The sequence below is a fragment of the Diceros bicornis genome, chromosome 3, assembly GCF_020826845.1.
Source record: "Diceros bicornis minor isolate mBicDic1 chromosome 3, mDicBic1.mat.cur, whole genome shotgun sequence".
NCBI lineage: Eukaryota > Metazoa > Chordata > Mammalia > Perissodactyla > Rhinocerotidae > Diceros > Diceros bicornis.
In genome coordinates, this window is record NC_080742.1 from 47,372,443 (window position 1) to 47,399,480 (window position 27,038).

Sequence of the window (27,038 nt, forward strand, 5' to 3'; positions counted from 1 at the left end):
AAAACTCCAAGGAGTATTGTATTCCTACTTGGTTCAGTGATTCTAAAGTTTTTTGGAAGAATATGTTTTTAAGGACACCAAGATAATTTCGGAATAGAACAGTAAAGAGGGCCCTTGTCCTTTAAGATATTAAAATATATTCTGAAACTAAAATAATTACAACAAAGTTGTTCTGCAGGGGAAATAGAACACTAGACTACAATAGAATTCAGAAGCATTCAAGGATGTAAAGAGACATTTGTACGTACGTAATATATGTGAATGCATACCTCCCACAACCACATCTATCACCTACCAACATCTGTACTCGTATACTGTCTTCCCTCCTGATGCCATAAGGCGAACAACTGACACTTTTATCCAAGGCCAACCATTTGGGTTGTGTACAAGTTTTCATCCCCTTTTCCTTCCTGAAGGACAGTTCTAGAGTAACTCTCCTCTCTTTGTCATCATCAATTTTTCCCTCTCTACCAATTCATTACTAGATCATTCCCACCAGCATTCGAATACGTAGATATTTCTCACATTTAAAAAAAATACACCAACAAATTTCTCTTGACCTTCTCTGCCCCTCTAGCTACTTCTCCATTTCTCTGCTCTCATTTACAGTAATCACATCGGAAGAGTAATCTATATTCACTGTCTAGAAATCCTCCCGCCATTTCCTCTGAGTCACTCCAGATAGGCTTTTCTCCCCACCACTCCACCAGACCTCCTCTTGTCGGGTTTTGCTTCCACATTGGTAAGTTAAGTGGTTTGTTTTCCATTCTCATCATACTTGACTATTGGCTGCATTTGATGCAATTGATCACTCCATCCTCCCATCAATACTTTCTTCACTTGATTCCAAGACATCACCTTTCTCCCATCTTCTTCGTACCTCATTGGTCAATCCTTCCTGGACTTCTTTGTTGATATTTTTCTCTTCTCCCTAACCTCTTAATGTTGAAATGCCCCAGACTTCAATCTTTGAGCTGCTTCTTACGTTTATGGCTTTAAATGTCACCTGTATACCAATAACTCCCAAATGTATATCTGCAGCCCAAATCATGGCATCTTCACTTCTGTGTCTTCTGTATCTGAAAGATGTCTCCACTACAGCATATCCAAACTGAAATCCTGATCTTCCCCCCAAAACCTCTTCTGTCCAAGTGTTCCTGATTTGTTTAATGGCAGCTCCATCCTTCTGTTAGCTTAGGCCAGAAACCTTGGGGTCACCTTGATGTTGCTCCTTTTTCTGACACCCATATCCAGTCCATCTAGGATATTCTATAGGCTACACCTTCAAAATACGTTCAGAATCTGACCACTTTTCACTGCCTTCACTGCTCCCATTTTCGGCCAAGCCATCATCCCTCTCTTGGACTACTGCAAAAACTTCCTAATGGGTTGCCCTGCTTCTACATTTGTTGCTTCTCTCCAAATCTTATCTCAACATATCAGCCCTGTGTGACCCTTTAAAAATTAAAGTTAGATTAAGTGAATTTTCTTCTAAAATCCCTTTGATGACCTCCCATTGCACTCAGAGCCAAAGCCAGAAATCCTACAAAGCTTTGTAAAATCCTATGTGATTTGGTCCCATCATCTCTTTTTATCTCACTTACTCCTATTTTTTGCCTCACTACTCTGCTCTAGCCACACTGGCCACCTTCCTTAAATATACCAGATATGCTTCAACCTCAGGCCTTTTGCACTAGCTGTTTCCTCTCTCGTGAAGTCTTCTCTCAGGACATATACACATCTTACTCCCTTCCATCCGTCAGGTCTTTGTTCAAATAATACCTTCAAAGCCCTAGATGTGATTACAACCTCTAACCCTCAGCATGCCTCATCCTGCTCCATTGTTTTCATCATAACATTTATCATTTTCTAATATGTTATTTCCTTTATTCATTTGTTATGACTAATATCTTTCCCCTCTCCCAACTGGAATGTAAGATCCATTCTACATTCATTCATTTAAGCAAGGATTTTGTATGTTTTATTCACTGCTCGATCTTAGAATGTCACCTGGAACATTGTGGATGCTCGGTACTTCTTTTCATTGAGATATAATTTTCATACCATGCAATTCACCCATTTAAAGTGTACAATTCATTGGTGTTTAATGTATTCACAGGGTTGTACAACAATCATCACAGTCAATTCTAGAGCATTTTAATTACCCTAAAAATAAACACTATACCCAATAGCTATCACCCTCCAATCACCCTATCCTCTCCAGGCTTAGACAACCACTCATCTATTTTATGTCTTTATAGATTTGCCTGTTCTGAACATTTCTTGTGAGTAAACTCATACAAAATGCGGTATTTTATGACATTTCTTTCACTTAGCATGTTTTCAAGGTTCATCCATGCTGTAGCCTGTATCAGTATTTCACTCCTTTTTATACCTGAATAATAATCCATTATATGGATATACCACATTTATTTATCCATTCATCAGTTGAGGGGCATTTGGGTTACTTCTACTTTTGGTTATTATGAATAATGCTGCTATAAACATTTGAATTATTCATGTACAAGTTTTTTTGTGGACACATTTCATTTCTCTTTGGTGTATACCTAGGAGTGGAATTTTCTAAGCTGTATGGTAATTCTATGTTTAATCTTTTGAGTAACTACCAGACTATTAATACATTTTTTAAAATAAATGAATATATACTTAAATGTACATTGCGTATCATTGGGGGAAGTAATGGATTATTCAATAAATGGTGATAGAACAACTGACCAACTATTTGGGCAAAACTACAGTTAGGGGTCTCCTTCATAGCTTCATGGCAAATAAAAAGAGTTCCAAGTGCTTTAAGTATTAAAATATTAAATAAGTTACAAGAAAATGTAGCTGAACTGATGTATCATTATAAACTGGAAAAAATAGATGAACATTACAGAATTAATAAGGGGCCATATTATAACCTCCATATTATAAACTAAGAAAAGGAGTTTGAACTTTATCCTAAGCATGGGGAGTCATTGAAGGATTTTAAGCAGGTCTGTGACATAGTCAGAATTATACATTTGAAAGCTCACGCTGGCCACAGAGGAACAGTGACTTGGAGGGGAAGACACGATTGTTATCTAGGCCATCTGCTAGAATGGCAGTCTAGAAGACAGTAAACTGCACAAAGTGGTGACAGTGGACATGGCAGGCAGGGGAGTGATTCCAGAGGAAGAGTTGATAGAGCAATGCAATGGATTGAATATGGGAGTGATGGGGAGAAACTAAGCATATGAAGGTGCCACTCCCTGAGATTAAAATCAGTTTAGGAGAAAAGATGAAGAGTTGAGCTTTAGGAACATTGAGTTTGAGACGTCTCTGAAACATTCAAGTGTCAATAACCAGTAGAGAGCTGGATAAGAGCACCATTGGAGAGTCAGATTTGGGAGTCATCAATGTGTATAGATGGTTCTTGGAACTACAGGTGTCGTGAGATCGCCCCGGAAGAGGTTTAGAGTAAAGTGAGCTGATTCAGTGCTGCCATGTAAATGCGGAGTGGAGGAAGATGAATAAGGAGCAGTCAGAGATTGGAGGAATCCCAGGCAGGAGTGGCGCAATGAGAGATAAGAGTATAAACACGGGGATGGTCAGTAATGCCAAAGCCATAGAGAGAGACAAGTGAGAGAAGAACTAAGAACTAAAAGCGTCATCAGATTTGCAAATGTGAAGATCGTTTGTGACCACAGCTGCAACGAGCCAGAAGCCAGACTGTGCTGAGTTATGCAATAAATGGGAAATGAGGAAGTAGACAGAAAAGACGGATTGTTCTTGTAGGAATTTGCCTGTGAAGAGAAGGAGATAAACAGAAGTGCCTAGTTAGAGACTTGGAGCTAAATGAAGGGTTTGTTTTTTCAGTATGAATGACACTAGAGCATGTTTCTATGCTTTAGGAGAAGAAATGGAAAAGGAATTGCTGATGATAAAAGGATGAAGAGATATGATTGATCAGGAATTGGGAGGAGATGGGCTCCAGAGTAGAGGTAAATGGAATGACCCTCAGGTAGGAGAAGCAAGACTCCATCAGCTCAGGTGGGGGGAGGAGGCAAATGTGGACACAGGCAGAGATACTGATAGAGAGAAGGAAAGTTGATGCAGTTGCACCTGCTGGCCTCTCTTAGGTAAGTAGAAAAATGCCGTACCAACTGGCCAAAGATAAGAAAACTGGAATGAGGAGAACAGATGTGAACAGAGTGGTGAAAACATCAAAAATACCTATTGAGGGCAACAGGAGAGTAGATGTTAAGTGTTGCCAAGCAGGCTTAAGAAACTAAAAATGAATCTGGAAAAGATAAATTTGTAGTCACAGTAATAAAGCTTTCATCAGCAACACTGAAAGTCTGGAAGCAAAAAGAGAGGACAGGGAATGTTGACTCCAGCCAAGCCACAAGATTTCTAGGCAGATAAGCCAGAAGGAAAAGAGGGCAGGGAAGGTCACGGGACGGGCAGAAGAACAGTTAAGGAATGGAAGGTGCTATTTAGGCTGGATAGAGAAGTGAGTATAGCCAGAAATTACTGGTTAAAAATATGGTAAATTTTCTCAAAAAAATTAAATATAGAATTACCATATGATCCAACAATTCCATTTTTGGGTATATACTCAAAAGAAGTAAAAGCAGAGACTCAAATAGATATTTGTATATTTGTTCATAGCAGCATTATTCACAATAGCCAAAAGGTGGAAGCAATCCAAGTGTCCATCAACAGATAAACAGATGAGGAAAATGTGGCATATACATACAGTAGAATATTATTCAGTTGTAAAAAGGAAGGAAATTCTGACACATGGCTACAACATGGATGAACATTGTAGACATTATGCTAAGTGAAATGTCAGTCACAAAAGGGCAATATTGTGTGATTCCACTTATATGAGGCACCTAGAATAGTCAGATTCATAGAAACAGAAAGTACAATGTTAGTTGCCGGGGGCTGGGGGAAGCGGGGAATGGAGAGTTACTGTTTAATGGATATGGAGTTTTAGTTTGGCAAGATGAAAAAGTTCTGGAGATGGATGGTGGCGATGATTGCACAACAATGTGAATGTACTTAATATCACTGAACTGTACACTTAAAAATAGTTAATATGGCAAATTATATCACAATAAAAAAATATGTGGTTGGTAAAGGACTAGGTGTCTTAATGCTGTTGGTTAGAGTATTTATTATGTTTAAAAGTGTGAGAGAGGTATAGACAATCATGGTTAAAGAATTGGGTATTAGAAGTTTAGCTTTCAATAATGAAATAATTTCAGATTCTTACAAGGTCTGGGACAGCATTTCTCATCTAAGGAAGAAGATAGTACAATAACCTACAAAAACATATCAATATCATTGTGGGGGGGGCGGGGGTGTGTGTAGGGGAAGCCAGGGCTGAGCGTGTTGTGTAATCTTCCCGGGTGGTTCTGTTATTCTCCCCTCCCTCCGCCTCTTCCCCCAGAATGCTGGAGTGGAAAGGAAACATAGAGCTTTGGCATGAAGGATGTCAAGGCAGGAGAGTGGATTTGTCATATTGGGCATTGAGGTTGTCACGGATTGATAGCAAAACTTGGGAAGGCAAGAAGGACGAATAACTATGTCCTTAATAATACGGGGAAATACATAGAGGATCGTATGGCTAGACTCCATGGGCCTCAAAGGTGGCATTTTTTACTTAAGGTTGGAAGAGCAGTGGTCTGGGAATGACCTGCGGGGAAGTAAGAAGAATAACAACTCTTTCCCACACACAATTTTTTAGTAATGAGAGTATTAAGAAAATGAACTGTCTGCTTGAGAAAGCCTGCAAGTGAAGTGAGACCTAGGGCAGTGGTTCTTGCACCCTCTTGAAATCGTGTAGAAGTGAACTTTTAATTCATATTGCTGCCAGTTGCAGTGGAATCATTAGCGATGGGGGGCTGCATGTGGGCGGTTTTTGAATGCTCTCATGTGATTCTAATATGCAGCCTGGGGTTGAGAGCCACTGCCCTAGCGGAGTGCTGTTTTGGGTAAGAGAGGCAGGTAGAGGGAGCAAGGGAGTTTGGTCCAAACAGGACTGGGATACTAAAGGGCATATGGGAAGAGTTGTCACCAAGTACAACAGTGGGGGCATGAGTTTGGAGGATGGGATGGGGAAGAAACAGAGTAGCACAGAGGGTGGTGACTGAAAAGGACAGGGACAGTGGGCATACACGGCCTTGAGAGTCCAAATAAAATCGTCATCCAAAATTGTTGCCTTCCAAAGTTGTCCGCTGGGCAGACAGATGAAGACGTGGGCAGGTTCGTGGTGGCATTTGCACTCTACTCATTAATCTGACCTGCCAATTTACAGACAGAGCTAACACATGGAGTTTAGTGGTGTTCACCTTTCTACGCCTCAGTCTCCTAAGTAAAAAGAATAGAGATATCTACCTTACGTAACTCCTGTAAGAGTTAAATGAGACAATGAAAAGAGTGAATGTATATGAATAAATTTCATAAACACTCAAAGCCTTATAAATATTAGTTGCTTTGTTATCATTATATTAGGAGAAACTGGGATTCTTGCCTCATCAGGAAGTTCCCTTTTTCCCTTTGGAATATGCCACTTGGTCAGTTTTCAGAGATTCTGATATGCATTTGGTGTTAGGATTGATTTGGCTTGGCTTCTGGCAGGTACTTCCAGCCTTCTCTTTTCTCTCAAGTAAAAGCTTCTTTTCCGAAGAAGGGAGCCTCTTTCCCTTTTTTGTTGTTTTCAGCTCCACCTTATAGTAGTAGCATCCTGACTGACAACATGTTGACATTACTTAGTGAAGCAATTACACAGAGCCTTTCTTGACTTACGAAGCTGACTCTGGGTGTGAAGGGCTCCCTCTTTGTGCTTGGTTTCTGAACTCATTTTCCCTTCTGTAGACTCCTTCAAGGAATTCTGAAAAGAAGAGTGGATTAAAAAGGAAGATACATATGAATTATGGTTTATTTTCCTCAGCCTAAACCTGGGTTAAAATTTGTTGCTAAAGTGATGCCTGTATTGTAACTAGCAAAAAAATAATTTGATGGAAAAAAAATTCTGTATAAAGTCATGCAACTACCTATTTGAACATAATGCTGTAAAGAAAATATCCTAAAATTTGTTTCTAAAAATTTAAGTCTGAAAGTATTTATGATACTCTTTAATGTGAGTTACCTGCTTTATTTCCCCTACTAGGTTAAACTGACCATTAGAAAAGAGGGAAACTGGTGTTCTCTTTGATCCCCTGCACTCTACTCTGCACACAGTAGGTACTCAAACAATTCAATCTACAGTCATGCATTGCTTAAAGATGGGGATACATTCTGAGATGTATTGTTAGGCATATCGTCATTATGTAAACATCCTAGAGTGTACTTACACAAACCTAGATGGTCTAGCCTACTACACACCTAGGCTATACGGGACTAATCTATGGGACCACCATCGTATATGTGGTCTGTCCTTGACCAAAATGTCATCATGCAGTGCATGACTGTATTGAATTCAGATACAAGACCTACATGTGTACCTTCTGTTACTCCTTTTAGCTGCAGAAATTAACGCAGTTAATTCAAGCCTTCAGTTGTTTCCAGTTGTTTGTATTAAGTAGAAGGTAAGAAATTAAAGCCACGTATCCCTTGCTAATAGGAGAGTGCTTATTCTAAAAGATACCAGTTTGCTTGTGTCTTTAAGAAAACTGTATCAAGTCAGATATCAAGGCTTGTTCATAACACCAGGAGATAGAGTTGAATTTATTTCTAAGATAACATTGTAGTCAGGGACAATAGGAATATTGTGCTACTTTTCCTATATTGATATCAAATTGCATCCCAGCTTTACTGTAGGAATTCTTCCAGCATGTTGTTTGCTGAAGCTCTGTGGCCAACCAATACATCAAACTTCCTGCTGCTGCAGCCTCCTCCGCCTGCTCCCAGTAGGGATCTTACTACAACCTCTTATGGAGGCGGGCTAGCCCCCCATCAAGCCTTGAGGCTAGCTCTTTTTTCATCTTGCTCATTTTGTTGTCTCCAGACAGTGTTTTATATGCAGGAGGTACTCAATAAATGTTTGGTTATTGATGACCAAACGAAGAAATTCCTTTGTGCAATCTTGTTTATTTTTGGTCAAGTCAGTTCATTTCTGTAAAGAATGATCCTTACTCTTTAAAATAGGTTTCTCTTTTTCTCTCTCTCTCCTTTAAAGGAGACAGCTCCCCACTTTGCAATGCTGCTTTTCGCTGTCACAATGTATGCAATTCCCTCTCAGAGTGGAGACTGTAATCTAAGTTCCTTGACACAACCAACAAATTGATGAAGTTCTAGCAGATTGAATACATTCCATTCGCCCATCCCAGAAAGGGAAGTTATCTCTTTGTAGTGTTGGCCTGTAGGAAAAGATGAAATGCCTGAGCAAGATACTGCATTTTAGCGTTGCTTATGTGGGGTGATTACTTCATGGGCAAATACATTTCTGTTATTCTGCCTGGTGTTTATCTGCTGTCTAAATTCACTCTCACCTTGTTGGAATAGCTGTAGATGTATGTATAGGGCAAAGCCCCTTTCACTTGGAGCCAGACAGATGCAGTTAGTAAGTCAGATGTTGAATACTGCAGTTGACAGATCTTTGAGAGGTAAATACCAGGCTTATTGAGTCAAATTGTATTCCACGATGAGAGTTTTGTTTGGCTTCTGAGAGTCTACAGAGGATTTGCATGTGTTCTCTTGGCTTTGGTTTCTTGTCGTCTTGTCTGTCATGCTGAGTCTTTTCCTCTGCCACACTGGCAGTTCATTGCACCGAACTCTCATTTTAAAGGTTTCCATCCCAGTAACTGAAGGCCTGGACTTGATTGCCATGTTGACGGATGATGCTACAATTGCCACCTGGAATAACGAAGGACTGCCCAGTGACAGAATGTCAATCGAAAACGCCACTATCCTAACACACTGTGAGCGCTGGCCCCTCATGATAGATCCCCAGCAACAGGGAATTAAGTGGATCAAGAATAAGTATGGAACTGACCTGAAAGTCACACATTTGGGCCAGAAAGGGTATGTGAAATCTGAAGGACTGGCTTTCTGGAGCTGCTGTGCAATGGTTCTGATTTTTACAAAGTTCTGGCATTCATTAGACCTCTCCCCACTTTGAAGTGTTACAATTTGATACGACTTGTTTATCTGCCTGCTGGTGTCTCATGTAAAGCATCCCTGTTAAAAGGGCATTTATGTTGAGTGGCACCTACTTACCTGAAGAAGCAATTAGATTGAAGGTTAGAACAAACACTGCATCTGAGAGGAAAAAGATGTCAAGTTCCTAAGGCCAAGAATGGAAATATGATGTATTCTAATCCTTCTTGACAGTGTTTGGCATATGGTAACACAGAATTGCCAAGTGCCCCTGTAAGCTTAATGATGTTTACAGTCATATTCCTAAATTTATACTTTGCCTACAATAAGATTTTAACATGGCTACAAGTTCCAACATTGGATGCCTGAAGATAATTTAATTTCTTAGTCAAGTTTTACATGTCACTTTTGAAAACTGAATCTACTCCAAGATTTTTGTCATTGGGTCCTCATGATAATACTGTCTGATGAGGAGAAAGCTGTCTTGTATGTAGTTGGTGTTCAGTTAATGTTAAATAAATAATTTTAGACTTACTGATATTTCATTTGACGCCTCCATAATCTTTTCACATGTAAAATGAAATAAGGAATTTCTACAGTTGTGTAGATAAATGTATTCCTTGCTTATCTGAATACTTGGAGAAAATTATTTTTGAAGGGAGAAACTATTTTTGGAGACTGGGAATGAAATAAAATAGTGGTTCACCACTTTATATGATGGAACCTAAAAGTTTAAAAGATAAATGTTTGATAAAACTACAAGGCATTTAATATAATTTGAATTTTTCCATCAAAAAAGGACCTATTGAATGAATTTAAACTTACGATACTTGGGTAAGTTACATTTATTTCAACCATGATTATTATCAAAAGTAACCAATGTACACATGAGCTTATTAGTTCAAACTGTTGAATTTCACTTGGAAAATATAGCTGTGAAATTTATCTCAAAATCTAATGTTTAATTTCTATTAATCTGGTTGAAGAAGAATACTACTTTATAGTTTTCTCTAAGTTAGTCTCATTTAAAATATCTACATTAAATTAAATATAATTTAATGTAAATAATTTTGAACATTTTCCCTGTGCTAACTTACATTTTATTATCTTAATTCTGACCAAATTTTAAGGTTTTTGAATACCATTGAAACTGCCTTGGCCTTTGGAGATGTCATCTTAATTGAAAACCTTGAGGAAACAATAGATCCGGTCCTTGATCCACTGCTTGGTAGGAACACGATTAAAAAAGGGAAGTAAGTATTTTTGAATTTTTAACATATATTTTGTGCTATACATGAGTTTGATTGTCAGGTTCTATTTCTTAGCCTCGTAATCAAGTGTAATCTATTGGCATCTTCTTGGTGATATTTCTGAATGTCCATTCCAAGGCACCTACACTCCAAGACCAAAGCAACCTCAACATGATCCAGACTTTCAGACTATTTCTTTGGTGGATTTAGATTTATGTTACCCAATTCTTGATTTATAGACCAAAAAATGCATTGTCACAAATCTGAGAGTACTTGCTCCCTTATTAGTTTACACCAATGTTTCTCTAACTTTAGTACTTTTCTAAACACCTTTAGTATGTTTGCCTTAATTGCGTATCACTTGTACCTTATTTACTTAATATTTTTCTTTAAATCAATTTTAAATCCACTCACTATTTTTTTTCTACCCAGCCTCATTCCAAGTAATAGCATCTACAAAATCACGGGTGTACTGTGCTAGTTTTGTGATTTCCAATACACTTAAAATATATATAATCATTAAAAAAAAAAAAGAGTTCAAGTAGACCCCTAAAATCACCTCCCATACTAGCAGTGGTGGACTGCCAACAACTGGGAACACCCCTGGTGAGCTCTATGTGACGTTCCAATGACCGTCATTCCCCCTGGAACACCACACTCTCCAGGACATTCTCCCAGGGGCAGTGGAGCTCTTTCCAAGGAGTCATCGTGTCACTTTCTATAAATGTGTAAACAGTCACATGCAGCAGTTGTCAAGCCTGGTGGGCTCCGGGGAGACTGTGGCATTTGACTTATTTCACTGGATTGCCTTCTCTTTTTCTGTTGTTTTTTCTTCACAAAGGTGTCATTTCAGAGCTTTCCCAACCTCCTCTTTTGACACCCACTCTCTGCCTCAAAGGTGTCTGTCTCCTTTTTCATCACTAGATTAATCCTGTCAATTTTAAGTGGAAATAGGCCTACTTAAGGGTGACTAACTTCTATTTTTTAAATAGTCTCTAACCGATTGGTATAGTATTTATTATACAACTCACTAAGTAAATCCATTGACCGTGACTGACAACTTATAATTGTTTAATAAACCAAAATTTGCCCAGACATGCACTTAGAACAGTCTAATAAGACACTTGACAAACTGTAACTCTTAACATAAATATAATTGTAGCTGTGTCTGATGTGTTAAAAATATAGTGTAAAATCTTGAATGTCATTAAAGTGAAATCCTTGTTATTAAGGTTCTGACTCTATTATGAAGACCTAAAATTTTTTGTCAGTGAAATACGTATTCTCTAGCTTTAACTTGGACTTTCAGTCACACAATTTCAGTGTAAAAAATTTGGTGACTCTCTATTATATATAAAAAATATATATATATTTTTGATAATCTGAAATTTTCCGAGACTGATAAATTTGAGTCATGATTTTTCCTTAGTATGGATATGTTAAATATCAGAATCTCAGAGGTCTTTTATTTTGGAAACAAATTATTTTACAGAGAGCATTAAGTCTTTATCACAAAATATCAGGCCAGAACGATTTATTCCAAACTAATAATATTTACTGAATATGTACTCTCTATTAGGCTTTCTAGAACTAATCATGTCATTCCAGCATTTTTTTAGAAGGTTAAGAGAATTTTAAACGATGTGTAAGAGGATAACAGATGGTGCTTACCACATGCAGTTACTATCTTAACAGTCCTAGCTCCTAAACTCTCAAGTGTGGGAACAACCACTTGTATGAGCGTAAATTAGAGATCTGTATCTCCAGTCTTCCCCACTTCCCTCTCCCATGCAGATGTTTTTGGAGTATCTTTACCCAAAGAATCTGAGTGCTAGTGAAGTCCTTACGTATTCTATTAGTCATTGAATAAACCTTCTCTGAGTACTGCTATATGCCAGGCAGTGTACTGGGGGCTGCAGATTCAAAGCATGATAAGGTATAGATGTGCCCTTAAGAAGGCTACATTTCCTTTCAGGAAAGATGGGCCTATAAATGATAAAAGTAATACAGTGCCATTGATGTGACAGAAGTACAGTCATGCATCACTGAATGATGGGGATATGTTCTGAGAAATGCATTGTTAGGCCATTTCTTCAGTGTGTGAACATCCTAGAGTATACTTACACAAACCTAGATGGTATAGCCTACTATACCGCTAGGCTATATGGTATTAATCTTATGGGATCACTGTCAAATATGTGGTCTGTTGCTGACTGAATCATCATTCATGATGCATTACTGTCTACATGGCAGGAAGTCATCAGTTCCAAAGTGGAGACTTGGAAAGACTTTATGGAAAAATAGTAAAACACATGAAACTGTCCAACAGCTTTGGGGAACTGCAAATAGGATCCAAATCGCTGAATAGTCTTGCGTTTGGGAGGAAAAGCGGGAGTGTGGACTGCGAGAGATGAGACCAGAGAGATTGGCAGGGCCCAGAATGTGGACATCCTTGGGCACCACAGGTCACCTGTAGGTTGGCCTTTTCCTATCGGTTGATAATTTTTTTTCCTCAGACACACTGAAGGGACCCATTCCTATCAGTAACTCTAGTTGACAACAGCAATGGCTTTTGACAACAGCAGTGGTTTTTGACCAAAGGACCATGCCTTCCTGGAGTAGCAAATCTGGAGTCTCCATACTTTCACTTGAAAATCATGAACATAAGTCAATGGGGAAGCTAGTGAAGACTCTTAAGCATGCTGGCAGCGTTGTGATCGGATTTATGTTTCTAAAAGGTCATATTGTTGGCAATATGAAGTATGATTGAAGGCGCGTGGATCTAGAGCCAGAGTCTAATTAGCAAACAATTGCAAAAATCCAGTTGAGACACAATATGAGGCTAAACTAAGGCAGTGACAGTAGGGAGAGAGAGAAGAGGACAAATCAAAGAAATCTCAAGGAGTTAATATCATATTTATGGTCATTAGTTGGATATTGTTGGTAGGGAAGAAGGAAGGTTCAAGGGTGATTTCCAGTCTTCTGCCAGGTTAAATGATGGTGTGATTTATGGAGTGATGTGATATAGCAATAGAAGTAAGTGTGGGGAAAGGAATAATGATTTCACTTATATTGGACATTCAGAAATTGAGTTGCTGCTGTAACACTCATTCCCAAAAGAGAAGTCTAAGAAGCAATTGGGCATGTGAGTATGGAGCTCAATAAGGAGATCTTGGCCGAACATGTAGATGGGGAATCATCTACAAAGAGAGGTAGTTAAGCCATCATGGTGGATGTGATTGTCTAGGGAGATGCTATATAGTCAGAAGAGCAGAGGGATACACCCACTTCATAGATCAGAAAAATAGGGATGAAAGAGCTTAGTTAATGTCTTCTTGAATGTCCTATGACTATATAAAGTTTAATATGTGTAAATCTAGTTTCTTAACTAGCTTTTCCAAATAAATAGGCACTACCATTTTTTCAGTAGAATTCCTGTGAATGCTACTTTCCCAATCTAACTCTTCCTACTCTCACAATCCATTTTTTCCCTAAACCTTGCTTATTTTCCCACCAATGTTTTGGGATCTATGTTTTGCTTTCATATCTACACCTTGCAGTGTGGTTCAGGCCTTTCATTTCTTCCTGCTGACTGAAGTAATCTCTTTATATCCTTTCTCTGCTCACTCCTCTCCAATCCAGACAGTGGTTAAAATAATTTTTTTCTAATATTGCATCTATCATCACTCCCCTATTCAAGAACCCATTAAGAATTCTCTGTTATGTATTACATTGAATTGAATTAAAGCTCTTCTACGAAGCCACAAAATGCTTTGCCTGTTTGATACTGCTGCATTTCCTCTTACTAATGTCATTACTTCACACAGATAATCCCTTCTCCTTTGATGTGCTATTTTACTTATCTTTTCTTTCTACAAATGCCAAATTCACTTAATTCAGAATTCAACTGCTATTTAATCAATTAAATGGGATTTTAATTTTCCACATTTAATGCCTCCCACACATAGTACATTCTATACTGTCACTGTGTCATTCTGTCTTCATATGTCCCTCTTACAATATGCTTAAATATTTTTTTTACTCATGTATCCTTATTAGATTACAAGTTCTCTATGGGTGAGAATCATATACTATATGACTTTAAAAAAATGGTTAATCAAAATAAAAACAAAACAATAAAAACATAGACTTTTATTTCTGGCACTGTGGCAGATTAGATATGTGAATACTAAAAAACAACTAAATATGTTAGTTAAAATATTAAAAACGTCTTTTGAAATCTATCACTTGGTTACAAAAAAATGTGTGACCAAAAAGCAGGAATCAGATAAGGAACACCAAAGCTGGTTTTGTTCCTGACGGTATCTGCTAAAGACTGATGACCTTGGGTTTCGGTTTTGTTGGATGTACAGAGCTTGGACCAAGCCTAGGGCCTATTCAGGGTGTGAAATCTGCTAAGAGATTCCTGGGTGATGCTAGAGCCTCAGGGGGCCATTCCTTCTATTTAAGGGTTAAACATTAAACAAACCAAACCCAGCACTGCAGAAAGGAAACTTTTCTTTCTCTACCCTTGCCCTCAGAAGAGGTGGAAACATATCCCCTGAGAATTCCTAACCAAGACCCATCCCTCTTATGAACATTCAAGACAAATTTTTATTATTTATATGCCCTAAAACACCTCAAAGCAATAACTTATTTTAAAGTGTTCTTGGATTGGTCACATCCCAAGGCACTTGGCAGAAGCAAACAAATTCCTGTTTGGAATAATATACATAAATCCAGACTTCAGAGGATTGTGAAAGATATAATTCGAAGGTACATGAGTTCACAGGCAAAAATCATAGAACACACAAGGAAACAAGGCACCACGAGCAAAAGCCAATAGCAACATCAAACAATAGAATCATTATCTCTTTGCTCTTTATATTTCTCTTACTGTTAATAAGGATATGTTTTTTAGCCTTCCGTGAATTGCCCATTGTTAACTTTTGCTAATTTTTTCCATTAGATTTCTCATCACTTTCTTTAATTCCTCAATTTTTTTTTTTTGCTTCCACTCATTGTACTCTTTCTTGTTTTCTAACATGATTTTGAATTCATTCATTCTCTAAGCATGTATCTTTCCATCATTTCCATAGGATTTGGCATGGGAAGGAAAGTAAATACAGTGTTCAGCCTACTGTCTTGAACTAGCTACATGTCCATTTTCAAGAGAGACTTTTAAGGCTATGAGGTGGGGCTTATGCACTAGTACATTGTTGTTAGAAACTAGTATTGGGGTAGAAGAAGTAAGATGAAACTTGGATCCAATTTTAGTCTGTGACACCCTAGTTTGGTGATTTAGGATAAGTTGTTTAGCCTGTTCTTTGTGTTTATATTTTCTTATCTGGTGAAGAAAAAAAACACAAAGAGCATAGCACATATAGGTCTTCACATACAGGCTCTGAAGTAAGACATTGTCTTTTGGACATGGGAAGTATGAACAAACCATGAATGGAGCCACAAAGCAGATCAGCAAAAAGGAGGGGTAGAGAGGGAAGGAATCAGTCATATCTTTTGCTATTTTAAGTTGCCTCCTAAAAGCAGTAGAGAGTTTTGGTTATTTAAATTTTATTAATTGGGGCTGGCCCCATGGCTTAGCGGTTAAGTGCGCGCGCTCCGCTACTGGCTGCCCGGGTTCGGATCCTGGGCGCGCACCGATGCACCGCTTCTCCGGCCATGCTGAGGCCGCGTCCCACATACAGCAACTAGGAGGATGTGCAACTATGATGTACAACTATCTACTGGGGCTTTGGGGGAAAAAAAAGGAGGAGGATTGGCAATACATGTTAGCTCAGAGCCGGTCTTCCTCAGCAAAAAGAGGAGGATTAGCATGGATGTTAGCTCAGGGCTGATCTTCCTCACAAAAAATAAAAAATAAATAAATTTTATTAATTAATACTGATACATATAAAATACATAATATATGAAAGTTATAAAGAATAATAATAATTTAGACACGTATCTACCATTCAAATTATGAACTGAAAGATTACCAATATCTTTAAGCCACCTTTCTGCTCCTCTCCTTTCCCATTCTGCCTCCTCTCCAAAGGTAGTCAATATTCTAAATTTTGTTATCACTTCATTACTTTATTTAAAATAATTTCATCATATGCATTTTCTAAAACGATATATTATTTATTTTTGTTTGATTTGGGGCTTTATAAAAATGCCATCATAGTTTATATAGTTTAAAGGGACTTAAATTTCTACTCAATATTATGTTTCTAAGACTTCCTATAGTCTTGCTTTTAGCTCTAATTCTTTTCACTTGGCTCTAATCTCATGTTTATCACTATAATAGTCAATGGTGTGGCTACTCCTCAATTTATTTAATGTTCCTGTTGAAGGACATTTAGGTTGTTTTCAAATTTTTTTGCTATTATAGGGCATGCTGCTATGGATATTCATGTACTGAATATTCATATACACATCTACAGGTGCACACAGCAAGAGGTTCTTCAGAGTTTATATTCTGGAGTAGAATAGTTGGGTTGTAGATTATGTGCACAATAAGCTTTAAAAGATATCGCCAAATTGTTTTCCAAAGTGTTTGTACAAATGAACATGCTCACCAGTAGTGTATGAGTTGTGGGGTCTTTCAGAAGACTGAGCTGGGGACTTTCATTCTTCTGCTATTTTTTATAGTACACAAGATTTCTGTATTTTATACTATTAGCCACTTCTTCCTATGAAGAACTATTCCTATGTCCTATTTTTTCCAACCTCTTTGAATGGAAAAAGTTGAGGACACTCAAAATTTTGAGAATAGTTTTATTTATAAAAGCTTTAAAAGTTCTTTGGAATATAGTTTGATATTTTAGTGATTGTATTCTTTTAACCTAACAAGATGTTTAAACAAAGCAAACACTTTCTTGTTCCTTCATGTAAGTCTTTAAAAAAGAGAGAGAGAAAAACTTTTTAAAATATTCATATATATGCAAACTAGAAGAGGATATGAAAAAAAATAATAGATTGGTAGAAGTAAGAATTATTTTCCTTTTAGTGCAATAAATTAAAACTGGGAGAAAACAATGAAAAGAAAAGTAATGGGAAAATGTTGATATGGTTCTGTTTAATAATAGAGATACCCATTTGCAGTGTTAAAACAGGAATAAAAAAATTTTGACTTTGCCTTGAGCACATCCCAAATTAATCTACTTGTTTGTAAGTTTTCTAATAGGGCTACCTGTTCTGATCTTCAACAATGAACATTTTACTTGATTTTTTTCTATCCCCTTATATCTTTATGTTTCTATGTTACTCTGTGTGATTACCTGTGGGGTTAAAAATATGTTTCCCTTTGTGTTGTAAAGATAAAATAGCATTAAAAACAAGAAAAAGAGGAGGAAACAACCCACAGAGATTGCAAAGCTGGTGCATTCACCCGGAATGTCTTTACTGTATCATATTCCTCCTCAAATGCAGGTGGGATAACACTTTCAGACTCCTGGGAGTAAGTCACATTCCTCAGAGAGTTTTCGGCTATTAATAGTGTTTTTGTTTCTTTTAGTTCTGTTTGTTTTCAGGGCCTCTTTTTAAACCAATATTAGTTTATTCTTCCTAATAATGAATGTCTGAGAAGATGCTTGTGATAGATACAGCATAGTCCAAAAGTTGAAGTTCATTAATAATTGGAATGTTGTGGAGTATGAAGTAATGAATACTAATTACTTCTTTCATGTCTGACAGGTCCCTGTGGACCAATACATCAGCCCAGACTTTAATTTGGTTCTAGTAATGGTTTCATCAATAGCACATTAAATCTATGTTTGAGAAGATATACAGTTGAACCTGACCCACATAGTAGATACCACTGTCATAAAATGGCCACAGGCTGACAACAGCTGGGTAATTACAAATAATTAAATCCACCAAACTCCAGACAATCCTAATTTTAAGTAAAATATATCTCATGGTATCAATCGACAGGAAACATATCTGGGAAGATTTATCAACATGTACTTTTCCAAAGCAAATCTGCTAGCTTACATGTTAGAGAAGTTGCTGATCTGTGGAGCATCTTTATAAAATTATATCTCTTTAAGCTTTCAAATCCCCCCAGCTATTATTGAAGTAATTTTTGAACTTTAATCTTCGGTGGAGTAACCTTACTGCAAGATGTATTTCAGCTTGTTTCTGAGCATATAAATATTACGTTAAAAAGACATTTTATACTTTAGTCTATATTTATTTTCATATAATTATTCTTTTAGTAATAGTCTTTAAGTAGCATTCCCTAGAAAGAAACTTTAATAGAAATATTAGCTATATGATATGTTTCTATTTTTATAGAAATAATAAAATGAAAGGGAGACAGTATTTTACAGTTACTTATTTTATAATGACTAGGTTTCCTGAAAGCTGCACTAAAATTAATAAGAGGAATTGTTTTAATTAGCAAGTTTCCAGTTTATATAGCCACCTTTGGAGTTGATGCCGTGTGATTGTATTATTGTTGATTATAGATCTATTTGAATGAGATCTTGGAATGTGCTCTCTTGAGCTGGAAAATTATGGTTTTTAAATAAACTCTGGGGTTATGTAGTTCTCTCATTAAGTCCCTGTAGGTAAGAATATTTTAATTTTCAAATTAATTCATGCCCTCATATAATAGAATTCAACATTCTAGTCTCTCCCAATTTCTAAATTCAAAATAAAGTTTAATTGTAAAAAAGACACTCCAACAATTTTTTTATTCCTAAATTCAATCAAGAATTATTTTTAAGTATAATATTCAGGGTCTACAGATAGTGCATACACACCCTCACAATCATCGTGCTAATACTGTTTTTGTTGTTGTTAGTGCCCTCAAGTGGATTCCAACTCCTAGCGACCTTGAGTACAGCATAGAGGAACCTTTTATGGTCTTTTTGCGCCATCCTCTCACCTTCTGGCACTATATCAGACAATGCTCAGCAGCTATTCATAGGGTTTTTGTTTTTTTTTTAATTTTATTTATTTATTTTTCCCCCAAAGCCCCAGCAGATAGTTGTATGTCATTGCTGCACATCCTTCTAGTTGCTGTATGTGGGACGGCCTCAGCATGGCCAGAGAAGCGGTGCGTCGGTGCGCATCCGGGATCTGAACCCGGGCGGCCAGTAGCGCTCCGCACACTTAACCGCTAAGCCACGGGGCGCCCCATATTCATAGGGTTTTAATGGCCAATTTTTTCAGAAGTAGGTGACCAGGTCCTTTTTCCTAGTCTGTCTTAGTCCGAAAGTTCCACTGAAACCTGCCCAGCATGGGTGACCCTGCTGGTATTTGAAATGCCAGTGGCATAGCTTTCAGCATCACAGCAACACGAAGCCACCACAGTATGACAATTGACAGATGGGTGGTGTGGTTCCCCGAACCTGGGCCACAGCAGTGAGAGCGCCAAATCTTTTTTTTTTTAACCCCCAAAGCCCCAGCAGATAGTTGTATGTCATAGCTGCACATCTTCTAGTTGGTGTATGTGGGACGCGGCCTCAGCATGGCCAGAGAAGTGGTGCATCAGTGCGCACCGGGATCCCAACGGGGGCGCCAGTAGCAGAGCGCACGCACTTAACCACTAAGCCACAGGGTCGGCCGGAGAGCGCCAAATCTTTTAAAAGGCAAATAAATATAAATAGAACCAAAATTTCTTTATTTTTCATGCTACATTATAATTTTAAATATGGATGTATTAGAATATATATAATATGTATGTTTTATGTATATATCAAAAGGGAAATAATCTATGATTTTCTGTTTTAGTTCCCTTTTTCTTCTGTTCAATGGTATCTAGACTCTTGTAACATTAATCTTTTTTTTTAATTCTGATTGAAGTTTTCTTTTATCTTAGAAGGACGTGTTGGTTATATTAGATGTATGAAGCAGCAAGACAATTAACTCATTTCTATTCAGGACTTACTTTCCTTCCTTTTCTTGAAAGTCTTGCCAGCTGTGCAGCTTTCAGCGGAAACCTTTCTTGAGGAACTGGGTTTGACCAACTGGCAGGGCCATTCCTGCCGAGGTTGCTAAGTAACACCTGCCTCTGCCGTGTGCTACACCTGATTCTTGCGCTGCACTCTCAGCCGGAGCTGTTGGCGCTCACAAGTCTAATCTGGAAGCTTTTAATTTTAAACAGCAGGACATGCAGTAAGGCTTTTAGATGTCCATTGAAAAGATTTTTTTCTTCTCCTGAGTGTGTTTTTTTTTCCCAGCTAGTGGGACTATATTATTTACTTATCTCAATACCCGCCTGCTATCTCTTTACCGTGACAAAACGGCTCTGATGAGGCCTGCAGAGTGGAATTCTTCTGATTCTGAGAATTTGTTAGTTGTCTGAATTGCACATCTTACAGTGAGAACCTTCAATATAATAATGTGATATTTTAGGAAATTTCTCTCCAAACAGCATTGTGAGGGAGGCTTTGTAAATCTTTTTTGAGTCCTGCTGCAGCCGTTCCTAGAAAAGACTCGGACCTGCCATAGCAGTAAGTCCTTATTTTAAATTGAATACGCTACTTCTCCATGTTTGGTTTTAAATGGCAATAAAAAACAATGATGGTGTTTGTTCAGGTTCTGAAAATATCTGATCACTAGAGAAATTCATTTAGGTTTCTATGATCCAAGACTGATGGCATTTTCAACAGTTAACTACACTAAATCTTGAGAACAATTCCAACAAAAGTCCTTAGTTTCCAGATATGTATCTCAGAAACAAGAGCTCCAGATTCTGATCTCCCACTTCAGACTCTCATCCTGGCTATCCTGAGACAATTCTGCCTCTCTCAACTCACAGAGATTCTGGCTTTCAGGTAAATCTGAAAATTGAGAGAAATGTTTCCCCGTGTCTATCACAGATCCTATGAACATTGGCCAAGAAATCATTTTCAAGTGTTTTTAATGTAATTTGCATATCAATTCTCCACAAAAATAAAGACCTTCCATGACTTGAAGAAATTAGAAATCTTTTTATCCCAGGACACCTTTTGGCTGGATTTTGAATAAACTTTGAAGGAATTTTGAAATTCTCAGGGTACCTGATTTTTATGCAAACCTGACTTATGGAAAACTGAATTTATAGTTAATTTGTAGATGATTGTCTTTATTATACAATAATTCATTCAGCTAACTAGTGAGCATTTTGACATACTTGAAATGTATTTTCTTTTTCCTAAAAGTCAGAAGATAGAAAACTTTTATGTAAATTGATGGATTTATTTTTAAAATTTTATAAATTAATTCATTTTTTGCAAATATCTACCAGAAATTCTAGCCCTTTGATTAGGACTAGGCACTTCGATAATCAGTGCTGTTCTCCTCCGTAAACAAGGACAGAATTGCTAAGCAAAGATCAGCAGGGCATGCTCTCAGAGCTGTGTCTTCATATTTTTTTCTCTAGTGGCCATAGACTATTACTGAGTCAATCATATCTCTCAGTGCCCTCTTGTGACGGATGATCAGACAGATCGTCAGAGGCTGGGCTTACAAGCTGTCACCACCAAACAGAGCAAATTAGCCTGCAACGTGGTGCAGTGAAATGAACTTTATACTAGGAGTCTAGAGACCCACGTTCTAGTCTCAGGTCTGCCACTGAGCTATGTGACCTTGGACAAGTCATAAACTCTTTGGGTCCATAAAAAGGAATCAGGTGAATAATCTCTAGGGGCTCTTTTGCTCTAAAATTACAACTCTGCTGGGTGAAACAATGTTTTTGATTCACCCTATGTCCTATCCAATTAAACTGTGGTGTTTGTATTGGGAAAAGTCATTTTATTTCGGTTCTGAGTTTGTATAATTAGTCTCTCACCTCCAAACCAGCAGTTCTTAGCCAGTGAGAAGAGGGCACAGGAGGAGCTCCCTCCCCTGGAGGGACGTATAAAAACGCTCTGGGAGCAACTCCCCCCAGATTCATAGACTCCTGCCCCACTTGATTCTCACTGTGATGCAGTGTCACAGGCCAGCGTCCTGTTCCTGGGGAGCATGGGGCTGAAAGTGGGTTAAGAACTACTGTTTTAAGAATGTAGCCCCACTTCGAAGTTTTATGTTGCTTTTGACACCTGCTATTGCTTCTCATTGGAGTTCAAGTTCAAGAGCTCATAGCTGCCTCCTATGTTCTGGAAGTCGTAACCTCTGGATTCGTGTCTTTCACAGAAACAACAAAGTGATTGTTTGCTTATCCCACCCCTCTGGTTAACTCCGTTGTTTTTTTGGATCCTTCAAATCATGAGAGAGCACTAGCAGTCTGTTTAATTTTCCCTGATAGGAGATTAACCAAAATTAACCTAGCAGCAATGATAAAACCCACTGAGTCATTACATAGTTTTTGCCTTTCATAGATCATAAACACCCCAATTGAGGATAGTTTACTATCCCTGAGAAATCTCAATCTGTAAAATAATGTTTCAGAGCAAAATGTAAAACTCAGTTTTATAGGCAGACATCATTCTCTTTTCCTCCAGTTAACTCTGACTCTTCACAGAGAAAAATCAGAACTGTCCCTCAAGCGAATAGATTTGTGGTTCTCAACCTGGGGTATCTGAATGCCTCAGGGTATGTGTAGGTGTGCAAGGAAGACTTAGAGCCACCGAGTCATCTGTGAGCCATCTTATGGAGCATTGCTGTAACTCAGATATTTGATTAAATAAGTATTTAACCATATAAAAGCTTTTATCACCTGTACCCAGAAGCAATATTGTCAGAACCTCGTGCTCCATGTTGGCCAGTCTCATCCTTTTTTTCTTGAAAGCCTAGGGAGGGGAGCACAGTTATGAGTAATAGCTGATTGGAAAAACTGTAGCTTGGTGTTGTTGGGAAATCCAGTGGGACTAGCAACTATTGCTCTGAGAGGAGATTACATGAATACCACTAACTGGTGTGATCCTCTAGCTGAGCGATAGGCAAGCTGCGTGTCTTGATGCAGCCCGTGAGCTAAGAATGGTTTATAGGGTTGTCGACAACAAAGAAGATATATGGCAGAGATGCATGTGGCCCGCAAAGCCTGAAATATTTACTCTCTGGCCCTTTATGGAAACAGTTCTCCAACCCCTGCTCTCAAGAGACTACTCCCTGAAGCCTGAACACCCATGACTTTCAAAAATAAGTTAGTTATCTTGCCGGGGCCTTGTTTTGATTCTCATGCTTGTGCGCACGCACACACACACTCACACCCCACAAACCTCCAAGTTAATTTTCTTCTTACTGAAGTTCCTAATCCTGCCACAGTGAGCACAGTGTTGTCTCATTAGACAAAAATAATGAAAATTCTAGTCTTGGTCCATTTAGTGTTCTTCATTTAAATTTTTAAGTGTAAAAATGTTTAAATTTTCTTTTCATCTAGGGATATAGGTTAGTGGTTAAAACAGGACGTTTATGAAGTATGAACTCAAACCCAGTAAAAATTCAAAAACAAAAGAGGAAAAATTCAACCTGAAATATGGAAGGTTGTCACAGAGCTAGCATTTCTCTGAGTCATTATACAAGGGAGGAATGAAATCCAAACCAAGATGGAGCAGTAATCAGAAAATCGCAAGATGTACACAGAGGTTTATTTAAAGTACGGGTTTTATTATTGTGGAGATGTAAATGAGCATAAACTTTGGTATCTCTTATGTGTGAGAACCTTAGGCAGTAATTACATGAAACCTTCACTCTTAAAATTTCCTTTAAAAGACAGTCATGTTAATCTTGAAATCTAGGCCGACAGTAATACAGTGAATAGTGATAGCAAAGAAAGATTTTCTCGAAGCCACTTGTGAGATCAATTTTGGAAACTCTTGGAAAGAGAAATTCAGGTAATGGGAAAAATTTTGATGATCCTCCCAATGAAAATATGGTTGAATATGTCTTCAGTCAAAAAGAAGCAGCTTAACTAAGAAAGATGTCCTTATCCTGTAAGATCATCCTGTGACACACCTCATTATGCTCAAAAGTCAAGCATGAACCTTTGAGAAACCATAGTTAGCATAGTTACTTACCTTAGAGATTGGTAAAAGCCCAAATGTTACTGATTGATCTCTTGATAGATTGTTCTTTTTTTCTTTTTTGGTAACACCATTATTGAGGTGTAATTCACATACCATACAATTTAATCATTTAAAGTGAAAAACTCAATAACTTTTAGTATATTCACAGCCTTAGGCAACCATTACCACAATCAGTTTTAGAATTAAAACTCCTAGGCAACCACTAACTTACTGTCTGTTTCTATAGATTTGCCCATTTTGGACATTTTCTATAAATAGAATCATACAGTATGTGGTCTTCTGTGACTGGCTTCTTTCACTTGGCATAAGGTTTTTAAGGTTCATCCATGTTGTGGCATATGTCAGTACTTCTTTCCTTTTTGTGGCCGAATAATGTTCCACTATTTGGACATACCAGTTTATCTATTCATGAGATTACAGATAATTTGGTTATTCCGACCTTTTTGCTATTATGAATAATGCTGCTATGAACATCTGTGTACAAATTCTACATGGACATATGTTTTCCATTGCGGGGGAGGGGGTATGCACCTAGGAGTAGAATTGCTGGGTTAAATGATAACCCTATGTTTAAGATTGTGAGAAACTGCCAAACTGTTTTCCAAAGTGGTTACACCATTTTCCAGTCCCACCAGCAGCGTATGAGAGTTAATTTCTCTATAACCTTGCCAATACTTGTTTTTTTATTATAGCCATCTGTTGAGTGTAAAGTGGTACCTCCCTGTGACTTTGGTTTGCATTTCCCTGATGACTAATGATGCAGGTGCTTATTGGCCATTTGTGTACCTTCTTTGGAGAAATGTTTATTCAGATCCTTTGCTTATCTTTTAATTGGGCAGGTCTTTGATCTTTATATGGCTGTCATGTTGTAGGCACTTAATACGTATTTATTGAACTGAATAAATAAAAGAATTAATTAATATGTAAAATATTATAGCCATGATACCTATTATGAGAGAGTAAGTGATAATGTTTGTGAGGGTAGAGACTATGCTTGTCTTCGTAATGGTTATATGCCCCATGCCTAGAAGACTCTCTGACAGCAGGTACTGTGTAGGTGTTCAATAACTGCTTATTGAGTGAATTGATGTTTTGTTCCAACCTGTTTCACGATAAAAACAAATAACATATTATCAATAAGGTACATTATTATTTTAATGAGCATGATATCAACTGGAAAATATGTGAATAGATGGTGTTATTTCCATGACCTATAAAACAAGGGCTCAGGGCTGCTGTGCTCATTGGAAACATTAGCAGCCACTGCCTGGTTCACTTAAAACAACTGGCCTAGGGGCCGGCCCAGTGGCGCAAGTGGTGAAGTGCGTGCGCTCCGATGCGGCAGCCCGGGGTTCACCAGTTGGGATCCCAAGCGCGCACTGACACACTGCTTGTCAAGCCATGCTGTGGTGTCCCATATAAAGTGGAGGAAGATGGGCATGGATGTTAGCCCAGGGCCAGTCTTCCTCAGCAAAAAGAGGAAGATTGGCAGATGTTAGCTCAGGGCCGATCTTCCTCACAAAACAACAAAAAAAACTGCTCTGTGGTTCATTCATCTCTTGTTGTTCTCAGTGTTTCTCTTTAACAGTGATGTGAATACTCTTTTTTTTCATTTTTTTTTTTAAAGGGAAGTATGTATTATACAGATATATACTAGCTTAGAAGAAGGTTGCTACCAGAATTGCTCTTTTTCCTTCTGGAAAAAAATTAAACAGTAGGAAGTTCTGACAAAGTCACAAACCAAAACTCCATAACTTGAATGAATTCACCATTCACCTTGATAAAGAATGTCTCCCCGAGTGGTTTGTTTGGCAGATCTTTTCCAAGCTTAAACACTTAATCAAAAACTGTGAACGTTTTTGTTGCAAATATAAAATCACTATATTATGGAAACATATATAATGGAAACAAAATTTGAGAATTGGATGAAGACAGTTTGTCATGAATCTGATCAACCTTTTGAGAATCTTAGCTGTAGTGATTAAAGCTTTAGTGATTGAGTGATTTAGTGATTAAAACTTTAGCGATTTAAGAAAACTAGGATTTTTATCATCTTTACACACTAAAGTTGTTGCATAAAAATTTCCTTAGTCAAATAGAGTGGCCAGTGGATCAGAGGCCCTTTCTTTCTCCATATGACACAAGACGCTTAATCTCAGAGCAAGATACAATTATGAAAGATCTACCAACAATAATGTAAAATATTGCCATGTTGCAGCATTCTGGATATCTCTCCTCAAGTTAAAAAAAAATTTTTGCAAATATTGTGACATTTTAGTAAAAAGGAACGTTGCCTGAACTTGTTTTACAATGTCTTTCTTTTGAATTCATCCAATTTTACATAATTGATAAATTTAGTGAAATAACATCTCACCTCTAAGTCAGTGGGATAAGTAGTATTTTTTTCTCATGGCTATTTAAAATACTATATTTAAATTAAAAATAATATGGGCTTTGGATAACATTCTATCATCATTATCATGATACTTCTATAATTAAAATACGCTATACATTGAATAAGGAAGAATCCCAGAATTTTTATGAATATTTAAGATAAAATAGGAGACTGAGAAGACACTCTTTACTTCTGCCATGCTCGCAGGCTTCTTATATGAATTTTCACTCCTACACAGTTCAGGCTATTTTGATGGACGAGTTTGAGAAGTTCCAGTATTCATGGTTTTGTCTGTCTCATGAATGAATTAAAAAACTCTCCCTTCGCTAGATCCTCATAGCA

General features: G+C 37.6%; 1 protein-coding gene across 1 annotated transcript in view; it reads left to right on the top strand.

Moving 5' to 3' along the window:
- DNAH11 (dynein axonemal heavy chain 11) overlaps positions 1-27,038 on the top strand; it is a 311,121-nt gene that overhangs the window by 233,907 nt on the left and 50,176 nt on the right. The window contains exons 65-66 of the mRNA XM_058534426.1: positions 8,783-9,018; positions 10,224-10,346. Of these exons, the coding sequence (XP_058390409.1) occupies positions 8,783-9,018; positions 10,224-10,346 (359 nt within the window). The remainder of the gene's footprint in view (positions 1-8,782; positions 9,019-10,223; positions 10,347-27,038) is intronic.